At 42.1% G+C, this 16,930-nt stretch overlaps 1 protein-coding gene across 1 annotated transcript in view; it reads left to right on the top strand.

The window, feature by feature from the left end:
• ASPG (asparaginase) overlaps positions 1-16,930 on the top strand; it is a 126,695-nt gene that overhangs the window by 92,421 nt on the left and 17,344 nt on the right. Inside the window, exon 13 of the mRNA XM_073609927.1 lies at positions 9,181-9,267. Coding sequence (XP_073466028.1) covers positions 9,181-9,267 — 87 coding nt within the window. The remainder of the gene's footprint in view (positions 1-9,180; positions 9,268-16,930) is intronic.

The raw sequence follows: 16,930 nt of genomic DNA, 5'->3' as shown, positions 1-16,930 counted from the left end.
AAGTCAGCCATCTGCTGGCGTCACAGAGCTGGTCCAGGCTCATGCAAGATCGCAAAACTGGGGTCGGGATCCATCCACATGCCTAGACCCGCACCCGGCCCAGCCCCAGTGAGCCGCTGAGAGCCCAAGCTGGCCGCTCCCGCCCCCTCCACATCCCAGAGCTCCAGTGAGCGAGGAGGGGCAGAGCAGATATCCGTGATTGACCGTCACCAACTCTCTGCTCGGGGAGCTGTGAGAACTGAGCGATCTGCGGTGTTAGATCGCTCGGTTCTCAGTGTTAGAGGCAGCGGGGGACAGGTGCCGAACCAGGCTGATGCTGCATCCGCCTAGGTAAGTGTGATTCAGAACAAAAGCCCCATATTTCTCTCTTAATATTGTATTGCTGTGTAAATTCATATAATAACCAGAACTACTTAAAAACCACTCCCTTGGTAGGCATAGAGGTATTTGCAGACACAGGCTAGGAGACTCCAACAGGAATAGCAAGTACCCTAATTAACCACTTCCATACCGCACGTCCTTGACTTTTTGCAGGGATATCTGAATGATGCCTGCAGCTACAGACATCATTCAAATATCATTATTTTGCAGGCGGCAATTCTGTGCACAATAAGAAAGATCATAGCGGCAGTTCCGCCGCTTGATCGTTCTTATAGGCGATGGGAGGGACATACACACACACACACACACACACACACACACACACACACACACACACACCCCGCCTCCAGTCATCTCTATGACCGTCGGAGGCCTGGGCGCGACGTCATGACGTCGCGCCCGGACCCCGCATGTTTTCGTTATTTTTTAATTCATGAAACTTTTTTTTCCAAAAAAAAGGCGTTTGAAAAATGATTGCGCAAATACCATGCGAGATAAAAAGTTGCAATGACAGCCTTTTTATTCCCTAGAGTGTCTGCTAAAAAAAAAACATATATAATGTTTGGGGGTTCTGAGTAATTTTCTAGCAAAAAAATTATGATTTTTACATGTCGGAGAGGAGTGGCAGAATAGGTCCGGTATTGAAGTGGTTAAAGGTGTGTGTATGTGTATAGATATACCCAGAAACCTTGGTCAATACATTTCTTCAGACATCAGCTATTCTCACCGTATATGTATCCCACCTCTGTGATAGTTGAACTACTACGCGATACTACTTGTTTACCTATGAGTCTGACACATCTGGCTTAACAACTAGAAAGCAACATAAAGGTATAAAGATATACAGTATATAACCCATTTAAAAAAATATATGTATAGATAGATAGAGAGATTATATATATCTATATCTATCTAAATAAATAGGGCCCTCATCCAGTTTTGTAATTTCACAATCTCATTGGACTAAACTGAAAATAATTGTCACTTTTTGAAAAGAAGGGTCTTGATTTACTCATCAGCTTGATAGGTAATTTTTTTTTTACCAAAGGTGACCTCTGCCAGGTAATTTGATCATGTAACTCAATTAGGCGGCTTTAACCTCTTTTCGGCCACTCGCAGGGGGTTAAAACTGCCCCGCTAGTGGCCGAATAGCGCCGCTAAAACAACGGTTGTTTTAGCGGCGCTATTTGGCCGCTCGCAGGGCGGTTTTAACCCCTTGCGAGCGGCCGAATAGTGCCGCTAAAACAACGGTAAAGCGGCTCTAAAAATAGCGCCACTTTACCGCTGACGCCCTAGGTGGCATAGTGTGAAAAGGCTCTTAGTGTGACATACTCTTCAGCAGTGATGTTTCCCTGATATTTGAGACCTGGTTTTGGTCTCCCTTCCTTTGGATTTTGAATTGTCCCTGTAAAGCTGGGGTTGTCACCACTCGTATTGTAGAATATGAAATGGATTAGAAATCCAACGGGCATAATTGACAAAAGTGCATCAAAAGAGCATCAGTGTGAAAGGGCCCTAAAATCATGGGAACCATAGCCAGACCCCACGCTGTGGAGACTGCCTGTAATGTCAATTCAGACATCAGAAACCTGTATGTGCGTTCACCTCCAGTACTTTTTGCAACACATGTAGTTAGCTGCAGGGTGCTGTACAGGTCCAGGGTCATGGTGTATCACTATAGGACCCAGACAATCTCCTCCGGAGATATGCCCACCGTGATGGGCAAAGCGTGGACCCTATATAAGTAGGATTAACATGGATAAGTAAGACAGAGCCTTGCATCTGAACGTTACTGTAACCCCACAATTCAGAAAATTAAGCTATTGTATGTAAATCTATCAGGAAACCTGGACCTTTATTCACTTTTACAGTGTAAACTTGTCAAACTTGGCAGCGTACATCCCTGCTCTATTCTCAGCACGCAGACAATAGACCCAGATGTCAGAGACAAAGGCCTGCCTCAATGCATGGAAATGACAGACTCAGTGGTCACCCAAAGTCTGAAGAAGATTATTGTGAGACTTGGAAAAATCAGCAGTAGAGACGGAAGGAGGACACAGCGGTGACAGGATCATTATTGGGGATGGCACGGGAGGAGTTAAGCGTGTGCCATATTTTGCAAGTATGTTGCGCAGATTATGGCAACAGTTTTTCCCCTCACCAAATTACTTCCACTTTAATGATAGGTCCACATTAATGTAATCTCGGTTTATTAAGGCAGATAAAAGCCCATTCATTACATGCTAACACATGCTCAGACCCATATATGTATACCATTAACTGTGGGATCCAGAAATATTTTATCATCTAATTGCATATGCTGGTAATCATGACAGTTTACTGCCGAGGTTCCAAATGCAAAACAAGATAGAGCAGCATTTCCCACTGCATATAGTACTTATTTAAACAATTATACAGCACAATTAAGTTGAGGGCGCTCTATAATAACTTTAATTGTGCAATGCAGGTATATAATCTGCAACTTAAAGCAGCCTTTAACCGAAAACAAAAAGTTATATATTGCAGCTTACCAATGTGGTGACTGCTTTAGTTTTTTTTTTTTTGGCTTATTTTCTTCTCTATTTTTACCCGGTGATCTGGCCAGTAGCACACCTCCTGTATTAGAGTGCCCCCTCTTTGGATTAAAGAGCACAGGGGCATCTTTGAACAGCTGCATTGTCAGTCTGCAGGGAGGGGATTGTTGGATGTACTAGAAGATTTAGATAAACAAATTGAAGCCAAATTCCAGCTCACACTTTATAGGCAGTTACAGCAACAGTTTTTTTTTCCTTTTTGAGATGTTTTACATAAAGCTGATTATTGTAAGCACCCCTGTCCGTGATTTGTTTCAACCCTCAGTACTATATTTGCAGGACAGCTTGTCCTGTTGAAAAACAATGGAATTAATGTCAGAATCTCCAGGTGAAAATGAAAGAGAGCCCAAAAGAGAAATCCTAAGAATTGGTAAGCTGCAATATAATAAATATTTTATTTTGGATATAATCCCGCTTTAAAGCAGAGTCATCGCCCCCCCCCCCCCCCCAGCAAAAAACTAAAAGTCAGCAGCTACACATACTGTAGCTGCTGACTTTTAATATTAGGACACTTACCTGTCACTGCTGGTTCCCTACTGCGCATGCGCAAAGAGCTTTCTGAATAGCTAGGCGGCGGAAGGAGGGGAGGGGGGGCCCACCTTCTGAGTAATCTCTCGGAAGTGGGGACAGGTACCTGTCAAAAACAGGTACCCACTGCCCCCCCCCCCCTCCCGAAAGGTGCCATATGTGGCTCTGGAGAGGGGGGGGGGGGGGGGCGGTCAGATAAGCGGAGCTTCCACTTTTGATTTTAATTTGGTGTCGGAGTATTAAACCAAAAAATCCATGTATGATCTGTACATCCACTTCTGTATTATAGAATATTACTTTCATGCTCTGCATTGACCAACTTTATCAGTTGTATGTGTCAATGGCTGCATATTTCTTGCTCCTGGATCATAGTGTTTGGGAACAGGTGGGGCAAAAGGATTGTTTAAGATAGCAACTTCTCTTTCCCATTGTACGCATTTAGTGTCAGATTTGAGAATATTCAACCACTTTTTTTTTTTTAATGAACAGGTTCAGTAGTTTTCCCCAAACATCTCGTATATTAAATGGGTAATTTTACTTCTGTTATAGGCACTTTAGGAAGCACTTAAAATAAAATATGCCTCTAGAGGCTTTTTTTTCAGGATTCTTTAGTGATATTTACTCCTCTGTTACCGAGCGCTCATAGGCTTCCATCCCCTGACTTTTGGAAGTGATGCTAGCTCTGGAGCAGAGAACACCTCCGCAGTACATATAGTCAACACCCTGCTGGAGAACCAGTGTTGCTTCCAGGAGGTGGGCTATGGAAGCCTTAGGGCAGATAACCATCATGTCGGGATCCACTTATCCTAAACCTATTATAAAAGAAAAACAGGGGCTGCTGTTGCTAAAGAACCATCTGTTAGTTACCCGACTGTTGCGTAGATCCAGATCAGCAGCTCAAAAAAGTAGTAGTAGGAACAAGCAGGCAGATAAGAGAACCCCCGCCAGCAGTCGGAATACAATAACTGCAGTAGGTGAGTTGTTCATCCACATGGTGTAGTGTAGATGGAGAAATCTGTTTTGAGGGGGCCTTAATGTTTAATAAAGGTAATCCGATGACACTTTTACAGTGCAGTAAAAGCGATCGGGTGGCTCTACATCCGCCCACATCACTTTTACCTATAAAGCTGGTCGTAAGCTGGAAAAAACTAAAGATAATTCACTTTTGGCTGCTGCTGCCAGTGTTTGCTTGTTTTAACCCATTAAATTCAGAATGTATATGTACGGCTTTTAGATGCCAAGCAGTTAACTTAAATTTGGATGCGACAATATTAAGCACAGTAATATGAGGTGTGTCTAGAGTTCTGTGAATGGTCCGATATGTCTACAGCAACATGGGCCAGGTGTGTGCGCACGCACATGGCCATCTAGAGACACATCGAGAAGCTCCACCTTGTGTGGAGTACACGTGACTGTCAGGGTAAACCCACTGTGGGCAGTCGAATGTAGTCAGTGTGAGAGGTAGGGTCACAGTGCAGTGGAGCAACGAGTGAGCATCCATGTCTGCTACAAATTGGGGGAAAACCATGACTGAGACGCATGAAATGTTGGTGCAAGTGTACAGAATGGAAGCCGTGAGCAGAAAATGTGTTTGGGACTGGTTCAAATGCTTTCGCGACAGGAAGAAATTGACTGAAGATGAGCCACGTTCGGGTCGGACGTCAACAAGCAGAACCCCAGACATGATCGAGAGAGTGCAACAAATGCTGCTACAAGATTGGCAGCTAATTCTACGATTGATGGTGGATGAATTGGGCATTAGCAGAACGGAAGATCTGTCCCCGGTTTGTGCCGCACAAGCTGACAGACTAACAGAAAGCAAAATGGATGGAAACCTCTGGAGATTTCATTATAATGTGTGATCAGGATCCATCCTTTCTGCGAACCATCGTCACAGGGGTTGAGGCCTAGTGCTACCAGTTTGATCTGGAATCTAAGCGGCAATTGATGAAATGGCATTCACAGTCTTCCCTGTGACTCTGCTGACTTCTGTTACCCCACCTGAAGAGCGTCATGAAAGGCGCACACTTTGCGGGTGAGGCGGCAATCCAAGAATGTGTGACAGCGGTTCTGCGGTCAATTCCTAAATAGGCCATTTTTGACAATTTTCAAAAGCTTTATGAATGTTGTCAAAAGTGTGTTGTGAAGGATGGAGATTATTTTGAATGCCAATAATGGTATCTTCTATTTCATACAAAATTTTATGTTGGTAATGACAGCTTCAAGATGCCTCCTGTATGGAGAAACTAGTGCGTTGCTCAGGTGTGATTTTGGCCCATTCGTCTACACAAACAAAATGTGTCTTCAAATCTGAAAGGTTATGTGGGGCTCTTTTATGAACTATAGATTTTCTATTGGATTCAAGTCAGGTGATCAGCTGGGCTGTTTTAGCAGCTTTATTTTCTCTTTCTTTGAAACCAATTGAGAATTTCCTTGGCTTTGTGTTTGGGATCATGATCTTGCTAAATGTCCACCCTCGTTTCATCTTCATCATCCTGGTAGATGGCAGCAGATTTTTTATCAAGAATGTCCTGGTACATCTTTCCATTCATCCTTCCTTCAATGGCATGAAGTTTGCCAGTACCATATGCTGAAAAACAGCCCCACACCGTGGTTTTCCCACCTCCAAACATCACTGTTGGTATGGGGGGTGTTTTTGGGGTGATGTGCAGTGCCATTTGACCTCCAAACATGGGTGTGTTTTATGGCATCCAAAGAGTTCAAATTCGTTCTCATCTGACCATTTCTCCCAGTATTTCACAGGCTTGTCTAAATGTTGTGCAGCAAACGTTAACCGCTTCCCGCCTGCCGTACGCCAAATGACGTCCTTTGCTTTGAGCGGGGATATCTGAGTGATGCCTGTAGCTACAGGCATCATTCAGATATCATCTTTTAGAGCCGGCGAATCTGTGCACCATAAGAACGATCATAGCGCTGTTCCGCAGTTTGATTGTTCTTACGGGAGGCAAGAGGGGAGCCCTCTCGCCGCCCTCTGGTGCTTCTACCGACTCACCGCTACGATCAGTGAGTCGGACACAGGATCCGCCAGCCCCGGATGTTCAGAATAGAGGTTTCCGGCGGACCAGATGGTCGCTGGAGTCTCTATAATCGTTCAGCGGCCGGGAGCGATGTTATGACCTCATGCCCGGCCTCAGTATTCAAAAAAATGCGTCGGGTGGGAAGCAGTGATCGTGTTTTTTTTTTTTTTTGTTTTTTTAATTATTTCAGACTTTCCAGCCTAGAGGTGAGGTGGGGTCTTATTGACCCCATATCTCACTGTAAAGAGCACCTGTCGTGCCATATTCCTATTACAAGGGATGTTTACATTCCTTGTAATAGGAATAAAAGTGATCAAAAAAATTTGGGTAGGAAAAGGTGTCAAGCTAAAATAAAGTAAAATTAACAATAAAAAAAAACATTTGCACGCAGAAGCGAACACAAACGTTAGAGCAAGAGCAATAATTTTGGTCCTAGACCTCCTCTGTAACTCAAAACATGTAACCAGTAAAAAATTTTAAAGCATCGCCTAAGGGGATTTTAAAGTAGTGAAGTTTGGCGCCATTCCATGAGCGTGTGCAATTTTGAAGCGTGACATGTTAGGTATCTATTTACTCGGCGTAACTTCATCTTTCACATTATGCAAAAACATTGGGCTAACTTTACTGTTTTTTTTTTTTTTTGTTTTTGTTTTTTTAGCACAAAACTGTTTTTTTTCCAAAAAAGACGCATTCGAAAAATTGCTGCGCAAATACCGAGATAAAAAGTTGCAATGACCGCCATTGTATTCTCTAGGGTCTTTACTAAAAAAAATATATGTTTGGGGGTTCTATGTAATATTCTAGCAAAAAAATGATGATTTTTACATATAGGAGAGAAATGTCAGAATTGGCCTGATAGGCAAGTGGACAAGCTTCAACATGCTTTTTCTTCAGCAATGGAGTCTTGGGTGGGGAGCGTGCTTAAAGGCCATGGTGGTTGAGTGCATTACTTATTTTTTTTTTCTTTGAAACAATTGTACCTGCAAATTCCTTTCTGATTCTCTCCACAAGTGGTCCTTGGCTCTTGGACGACTCTCCTGATAATTCTTTTCACTCCTCTATCAGAAATCTTGTGAGGAGCACCTTGTTGTGGCTGGTTTATGGTGAAATTATGTTTTTTCCACTTTCGGATTATGGCCTCAACAGTGCTCACTGGAACATGTGGAAGTTTAGAAATCCTTCTGTAACCAATGCCACCCATCAGTATGTTTTGCAACAAGGTTGTGAAAGTCTTGAGAGAGCTCTTTGTTTTTACCCATCATGAGATGTTTCTTGTGTGACACCTTGGTGTTGAGACTGAACCAGCTGATATTAATTTGCACAGACAAGGGGCGGGGTTGCTTTATAATGACTGATTGATTTCAGCTGGTGTCTTGGCTTTCTATGCCTTTTTTGCGCCTCCCTTTTTTTATGTGTTCAATACTTTTTCCCTGTGTCATTCCATTTTATTACACATAAATTTAATTTCTGAACTTATTTGTTTAGGTTTCTCTATGTATGGATTGCATGGGTTGTTACCGACTTGTGGTGAAAATGTCACATCAATAGCAATTTTTTGAAATCTAATTACCTAGAAAAATGGTGACGTGTTCAATACTTTTTAACTGCTGTATGTAAAACTTATGGTACATTAGTGTGATGGTCAGTGGGAAGAATGTGTCTTACGCATATGATTATCGGGAAGAATTACCCCCTTACAGATGGCTAAAAAGATCATTGGTATCTGTGGGAACTTATATGAGGGGCAGAAATTGCTTTATTGCTCAAGGAACCCCTAGCTACCTCTAGTCTCAAGAGTTCCAAGGAACCCTGGTTGAGAAACATTAGACTTATGAGAAAAGGGCTGGTTATTCCTTTAATTAGAGCCAAAATATTCATCCATGTTTTTGTTAAGGATAAAATCCGTGTCGGTGACTGCTAAGCCGAAAATGTTAATGCACATTGATATTTACATTAAACAGACCTTTTAAACTGACCTATTAAAAAAAATAAACATTTATATAATTTAATATATATATAATGTGTGTGTGTGTATGTGTGTGTGTGTGTGTATATATATATATATATATATATATATATAGTTAGTAAGGCCCCTTTTCACACGGGGCGGATCCGTTTAGCGAAGTCCGCCAGCTCAGCGGGAGATCACTCCGTTGATCTCTGCTGACCTGGCGGATGACCAGTCCGTCTCTGCTCACTGAGTGGGGAGGTGCCTGTCAGAGCGCCACTGATTCCTATGGAAAAATCGTACGAAAGCAGACAGCATGTTCGTTTTATTTTCAGATCTCACCCGATCCAACACGGATGGCGAACGTATCGCCAAACGCCTGTTTTTAGCGGATCAGATGGCAGACGGGTGTCAGCGGACATCTCTGCTGACATCCGTCTTCCCATAGAAGTCGGCTGGCCTGCTCGGATCTGCCTGAGAAATGGACAGGCGGATCTGAGCAGGCTTATCAGGTGAAAGGGGCCTAAGCTGTGTCATTGCTTGTTAGAATGTAAGCAGAGAGACCTCATTACTTTTTCTTTACTGTTATGTACTGTATTATCATTGTATGAAGCAGTATACAGAGAAATAAAAGTCTAGTGGTGTGCATTAGCTTTACATTAACAGACTATTCTTTATTCTTCATCTTTAGGCATCTAGAAGTGATTAAACTTCTGCGTCAGACAGGGGCTCATCTTTCCTGGGAGGAGTTGGAGCACATCGGCACAGAACTCTGCAGGTAAGAAAACTCTTAGCACTTTATAGTTCTTGCTGTGCATTTTCTTGCATGCGCCTTATTTGAACACATACCTACTTTGTATCACTCCTTCGCTGCTTTGCCACTTCAAAACCTGACTCTGGTGAGAAGGTGTTGCCTCGCTTCTTCAGCTGGTGAGGTAGCAGCACATGCAAGAGGGTGTTTGTTTTTACTCCTTGCTGCGTCCTGTAAAGCAGTCCAGCTGCTGGCAGCCTCTTGCTAGCAAAAGGTTTACCGGTGTGATATGGTCTCTAGGCCAACTACAAATCGCCAGAGCCTTCCCCAAGATCTCGGAAAGAAGCTCTTCTTTTTTTTTTTTTTTTTTTTCTTCAGCAAATGTATGTAATGTATGATGCAAGCGTGAGATGCCATAGTATGACAATACTGCAAGATTTCACAGTTTAGGTATGGGATTTCCCTGAAGGCAGTGGTGACGTTGCCTTTCCTAGGGGGCATCTGTGTGGCCGGGGCTAAATCTTCACTGCTCTCAGGGAAACCTTGAAGTGTAAAAGAAAATAGTAGTAAAAAGTAAAGCAACAAAAAAAGCATTGGGCAATTTCAACTGAGGGGAAGGATCACATTAACCCACATTAAGCAGACCCATCAACATGAATGGTAAGCATGCTGTCCAATAATGTAAAATAAATAAATAAAGAGGGGGGATAAAGGTCCAGTAACATGGTACAACTTCAAATAAACCCATAGAATCTTTATTTCAATTCAAGATAGGAGTCCAATACATCGCAAGGCCTGATGGAATTGAAATAAAGATTCTATGGATTTTATTTAACGTTGTACCATGTTGCTGGACCTTTATATCTTCTCTTCTTTTTTTTTTTTTTTTTTTTGCAGCAGTGGTCCTGGCACAGATAACTTGCTTTATCCAGCAATCTGCATTCACAACTTAGATTGCAGCATCACATCTTTTCAATTTCAAGAATGGTGGACATGTATCATAGGTTTTTGACATTGGTAAATCTCTATCTTTGATGTTTTCTCTTCCATCTCAAAGTGCGCATGAAATGTGCACTCAAAACTAGGGCCGAAACAACGAATCGATTATTTGACAACTAATCTAAATTTAGATGGCACAGTGTTGTAGTGGGTAGCACTTTTGCCTAGCTGTAAAAAGGGTCGCTAGTTTGAAACCCAACCACGACACTACCTGCCTGGAGTTTGCATATTCTCCCTGTGCCTGTGTGAGTTTCCTCCGGGTACTCCGGTATCCTCCCACACTCCAAAGACATGCTGGTAGGTTAATTGGCTTCTGTCTAAAATTGGCCCTAGTGGGCTCCTTGAGGGTAGGGACCGATGTGAGAGTGCGATGTATGTATGGAGTGCTGAGTAAATTGACGGCGCTATATATGTTTACATATGAGATCATCTCTCATTGGAAGCTCCGATCGCGCTGTAAACGGCCACTGTGATTGGCCATTTACAGCGATCTGTGACTGGCTGTGTCCAAGGGACACGGCCAGCACAGAATTTCCCCGATGCGCACCAGCGGGAGCGCGCATCGCGGAAGTAAACAGGACGACGTCGAGAGACGCCGTCCCAGCAATTTTTGTCCACGCTGTAGCCGTCTTTTGGCTATAGAGCGGGCGCAAAGTGGTTAATGAGACACAATGTACAGGGATAGGGGCAATTGTAGGCATGCACCCACTCATTCAGGTTGAACTGGATGGACTGGTGTCTTTATTCAACTTTACTATGTAATCGATTATGAAATTAATTGATTACTATTGTCATAATCGACCAGAAACATAATGGGGTTAAAAAAACAAAAATTAGCCCTTTTAGAGTACAAAAAGAGCAAATAATGGCTGCTGTAAATTTTACTTTCACGGTTGCACAGTAAAATAAAAGAACCCCTTAAGTAGCGATTGTTTGCTCTTTTTGTACTATAAAGGGCTCTTTTTTTTTTTTTTTTTTTTTTTTTTTTTTACTCCATTATGTTACTAAACGTCTTAGGACCTGGTTCACACCTATGTGTTTTTTGGTGCTTTTTACAGAAATGCATTACAGTTCATTTAACGTTCACATCTATGCTTTTTTTCAGCTGCTGCGTATTTGGAAAGGGTCAGGGACTTTTTCAACACAAAACGGTGCTTTTTGGTTCAATAAGTTTCAATGGAGTAGCTGTAGAAAAGCATGTAATGGGTTTTGTTTTTGTTTTTGTTTTTTTAAATCTGCCCAACAACAAATTGGCCAAAAAAAAGGTATAAAAATTGCAAAATCACATGCGCAAAAAATCAAAACACACAGCAAAAAGCACTGCAGAAACAGATCAAAAGCAAACTGCATAGGTGTGAACCGAGCCTTATGCCTGCCATACAGATCAATTTTCAGACGAGAATATTCATATGAAAAATCTTTGTACATTTGCTGAATGAAAGAATTTTGTTTGAAATTTTCACTTGCTTTTAACATTCTGTTTTAAAACTAATGTAATTTCTGAATGAAAACCACATACACTGTCGGAAAATTCCTTTAACCAGGAAGTTTTCTATTTCTAAATTTTCCCGTCGCTGTGGTTGAAAACAAACGTCGATTTGACCCCACTAACGATTAGAAAATCGAAGGAACGTTCTTAAAATTAAATTTTTTTTTTTTTTTTTTTAAAGGAAGACATTGCTTTTGTATGGTCGGCATATAATATATTAGTTCTGTTTGAAAAGCTGCAAAACAGTCTAACTTTTTTCTTTTAAATAAAAAAATTTGATCTATGAGTCTGATGATATTTTACTAGATTCAACCTTTAATAGTATATACAGTATAACTCCTCTAATAGTATATCTCTTCTGTCCGTTATTCTCAGAGTGGATTAGAGATTTTTCTCCCCAACCATATAGTTGGTTATTTATATTTACCACTGCATATAGAGATATTTAAGAATAAATTGCCTTTTTTTTTTTAACTTTACATATTAACTAAATTATACACCACACTATTTTTAAGGTAATTAACTGATTAATCAAAACAATAATTGGCCAACTAATCGATTATGAAAATAATCGTTAGTTGCAACCCTACTCAAAAATTCCAACTGCAGAACTATCTGTATTGCCTTTATATAGCATCGGGGTAAATTAAAATCTTTCATCAACTGTCATTTTCCTGCACAGATAAAAATCTGAATGGTTACCTATTGGGACAAAGCCATTCACACATATTCATAAAGATTTTACGTCATCCAAAAGTGACTAATGCAGGCTGTCATGGCAGACCAATGCTTTTGAGAATGCCAATTGCCTGGTTGTCCTGCTGATGCTTTGACTTCACCTCTACATTAATTTACTGACCTGGAATGAGAACAACGATGAGGAATTGGATGCGTAATTATAGCATGCTTGTTCCAGGTCTGCGGTGAAAACTGATTAAAACAAGTGATTGAGATGCAGCCAGCATTTTTGAGGCGGACTCCATACATCTCCATACATCTTGCTACTGTTATATCTTAGACCAATGTGATTCTTTGTGCTCTACAAAGTCGCACACAAGCTGACTTTGTAGCGACTTTTGAGGGTTTACATTGAACTCTATGGCCCTCAAGTCACATGAAGCTCAGACCAAAGTAGTGCAGGAACTACTTTATCCAGTTCCGCTCCAGAGCAATTTTTTTTTATTTTCCGCATACATGTAAAAAATCTTAATTTTTGGCAATAAAATTAAACACCCAGAAAATTTTATATTTTCTGAAAGCGGAGGCCCTGTAGAATAAAAAGGTGGTAGTTGTAAATTTTTGTTTCACATGATATTTGCACAGGTGTTTATTAAACGCAAATTTTCAGAAAAAAATATATTAAAATTCATTTTAGTGTAAAACCACACCATTTAATAACCATTTTTGGTAAAATAAAAAAGATGTGGTTGCATCAAGTAAATAGATACCAAACATTCCATGACTTAAAATGGCATGTACCTACAATATCGGCAAAAATGATGGTGCCCAAAACACCCCATAGGTGAAGCTTTAAAAGCCTTGAGGCTGGGTTCACACTGCCGTACGGAGCGGCTTACAGCAGGGGTCCGGTGCGTCCCTGTTCACCATTTTGGGTCCGATTTCCGTCTGAATTTTTGGCTGAATTCAGACCTGAAACGGACCAGAAGACTCACAGGACTCTCCTGTGCAATTCGCTCCAGAGATGTTTGAACTGGCTCCATAGAGAGACGATCACAATCTCCTGGCATGTGAATTGAATGTGGAGAAACGCGCATCCAATTCGCAATGGTGTGAACCCGGCCTTACAGTTCATCAGTTTAATATTATCTAGTAGCTCTTGTGCTAGAATTATTGTTCTCACTCGTTTGTGCAGGGCTACAAGGGTTTTTGGCAATCTTTTTAAATTTTTTTTTAATATACTTTGTAAATGCATTTTCTTTACATTTGTATATTTATTTTCACTTGATTGCCATCACAAGAGGTTAATAAACCCCTATGTGATAGCATTGGGCAGGTGACAGGTACTCTTTATGGAGACATTAGGGGTCTAATGGACTAATGTCTCCCATGCCCTTCACAGCATCTAACCAAGCACAGATCGGCTTGCTTAGATGTGTCCCCTGGCTGTGCTGGCCAGGAAAGGGTGCATCTGAAACCCGAAGTGACATCACTTCAGGTCTCACTGTTAGCATGCAAGATTGAGGCATGGATTTGCCTCGGTCTCACTGCCATCTCCCTTCTCCAGCCGCCGGCTGTGGTTCCAGGCTCCAGTGAGTGCTGGACAGCTTGGGAACCACAGGAGAGGGGGGGGGGGCACCACACTGCTGGCTGTGCCCAAAATTCTAAATTGGTTAAAGTTGCTGTGACTTTAAGTCACACGTATATGAATGGTACTTATTGGGAAACTTGGGGTGCAACCTGTCATGTGACTTTAGGGTCCAAAGTCGTATGACAAGTTGCACAAGCGTGAATGGGGCCGTAACAGTATGATAAAAAAGAGGATAGATATGAAAGCAGGTAGGAGCTAGCTTAGGAAGCCTCTGGAAAGACTTAGGAAATACAGAGTAACTTGAAACTATGTCAAAAATAGAGGCGTCTCCCAGACCAACCGGTTAAGCTAGCCATAGACGGGTCTTTTTTTTTTTTTTTTTTTTTAGCTAGCAAGCAAGCAAGATGGAAGAATCATCCTTCCTCAACTGTGACATTATAGTCTGACAGTGGAACTCGTCATTGGGATTAAAAGTCGCTGATCAAAAAAGTTTTCAAGCTTGTCCCTTTAATCCCTGGGCACCGACCGTACACAGATATGCAGCCAGGCCTTGGCGCAGAGGGGGCCAAATATTTGCGTGCATTGGCATAAATAGAGCTGTGCAGAGGGGGAGCGCCCGGCACAGTGACGGGAAGCTCCTAATCGCTTCTTACGATCAGGAGTTTTCCGATCATGTGACAGCCAATCACAGCGGTCACATAGTCACAAGCCCCATCCCCTGGAATGCCAAACCCCTTAAATGGCCAACGGGAGCCGGTGTCTTGCCGAGAAAGTTCCCTCGGCGGATAAGTTCCCCCCCCTGTACTGCGCAGGCGCAGCGCCTGCGCAGTACGAACTACTATCAGCCGCCGGAGATAGCCGAAGCACAAAATCTACAATCAGCTGTACATGGCGCCTGCGCCCTGGGTCCAGGTTCCTTCCCCACCATCCAAGTGGACCTAGAGGGGGAATAAAAAAAGAGCCGAGCGTAGCGAGGCCGTGCAGGAAGCGTGGCGAGCGGCCCTCTTACAGGCACCGTGTACATCTGATTTTCCCCTATTCATCTTCGGCTATTTCCACCGGATCCTACTGCGCAGGCCCAGCGCCTGGACAGTAGAGGGGGGTCCTTATCCGCCGAGCGGAACTTTCTCGGCAATACACCGGCGCCAAGGTGTTAACAGAAGTCGCGTAAACAATCAACTTCTTTCAAGCAGGAACAGCCATAGACTGATCAAAATTCCGACGGTCTCTGCTGAACCTATAGAATTTCGGCCTGTCTTTGACCAGCTAAATGCTTTACCCTTCTAAAAAAAAAAAAAAAAAAAATTAAGGAAGATCATGACTGTGATTGGTACCACCTCAACCTTTGCTTCAGTTTTCAGAGACTGTTACAGCTGGTGATGGTTTGCAAAAGGTGAGGGCGCAGCTATGAGCAATTGCTGGATTTTTGCTTTAAACTTCATAAACCAGCTTGCTGTCATCTTTAGTTATATTATGTGGGCTATTTTGGGAAGAAAAGGATGTTCAGAGCAAAGCAACTCTCACATCTGCTCTTCCATTAACACACTAAGATTTGCCATCAGAATTCTATAAAGAGACACAAGGCCGGCTGTGAGGAAGAGTGTGCAGTGCATTCCAGGCCGGGTCACTTAGGGAAGTGCTCATAATATTCGCATACTTGAGGCTTGAAAATGTGCAGGGAATGCAGCAACATACTGAAATACCAGAGTATGTAGGGAGAGGCTGACACATGCCATTCTTCCCACAGAGCAGCAGAACTGTCTCTTCTCTGCCCCACCTTTCATCTGCTCAGCCAGTGGAACTGGTTTTCTGGCTGCTGGATATTTCAGCGATGGGGGAATGAAGGGGTGCAGAGTCCAGACTGATAAAGGAAGCTTGTACTACAGTAATATAAAAAGTGATTTTTACAATACCCCCAGCTTTCTTTCCATTAAAGTGTGTTTTTCTTTACCTATACCTAAAGTATCTTCCCAGCAGCCTGGGTCTTCAGAAGCTGCCACTTTGCTACTCCTCAGGAACCACAGTTTGTATGGCAGGGGGAGCATATTTTTACACACCCAAAAAATTGTTGAATCCCTGCCGAGACCAGGGAACCAGCAGTATTTAAAGACATTGACCAACAGAAAGGCAAGTGTACATGTGATCCTATTGTAACTGGTTCACTCACATTAACCACTTGCCACCCAGGCCAATTCTGGCATTTCCTACATGTAAAAATCATCATTTTCTTGCTAGAAAATAATTCTGAACCCCCCAAACATTATATATGTTTTTTTTTTAGCGGAGGCCCTTGGGAATAAAATGGTGGTCGTTGCAACTTGTTATCTCGCACGGTATTTGCACAGCATATTTTCAAACGTGTTTTTTTTTTTTTTTTTTTTGGAAACAAAAAAATTTTCATGCATTAAAAAAAGACAACACTAAAGTTGGCCCAATTTGTTTGCATAATGTGAAAGATGTTACGCCGAGTAAATAGATACCTAACATGTCACACTTTAAAATTGTGCATGCTCGTGGAATGGCGCCAAACTTCGGTACTTAAAAATCTCCATAGACGACGCTATTTTGGGCTAGAATTATTGCTCTCGCTCTAACATTCGCGGCGATGCCTTATGTGTGGTTTGAACGGCGTTTACATATGTGGACGCAACCTACGTATGCGTTCGCTTCTGTGAGCGGGGACGGGGGAGCTTTACTTTTTTTTTTTTTTTTCTTGTTTTTCTATTGTGACAGTTTCTTTTTATTTTTATTTTTATTTTTTATCCCTTTTATTCCTATTACAAGGAATGTAAACATCACTTGTAAAAGGAATAGGGTATGACAGGTCCTCTTTAAAGTGAGATCTTGGGTCTATAAGTCCCCAGATCTCGCCTCTAGGCTGGGAAGCCTGAGAGCAAATAAAAAAAACAATCCCAGCTTCCCAGTCGAGGCAA

This window comes from Aquarana catesbeiana, linkage group LG13 (genome assembly GCF_042186555.1).
Source record: "Aquarana catesbeiana isolate 2022-GZ linkage group LG13, ASM4218655v1, whole genome shotgun sequence".
NCBI classification, from domain to species: Eukaryota; Metazoa; Chordata; class Amphibia; order Anura; family Ranidae; genus Aquarana; species Aquarana catesbeiana.
Note: the sequence above shows the minus strand (reverse complement) of the source record. Positions and strands in the feature narration are given on the sequence as shown.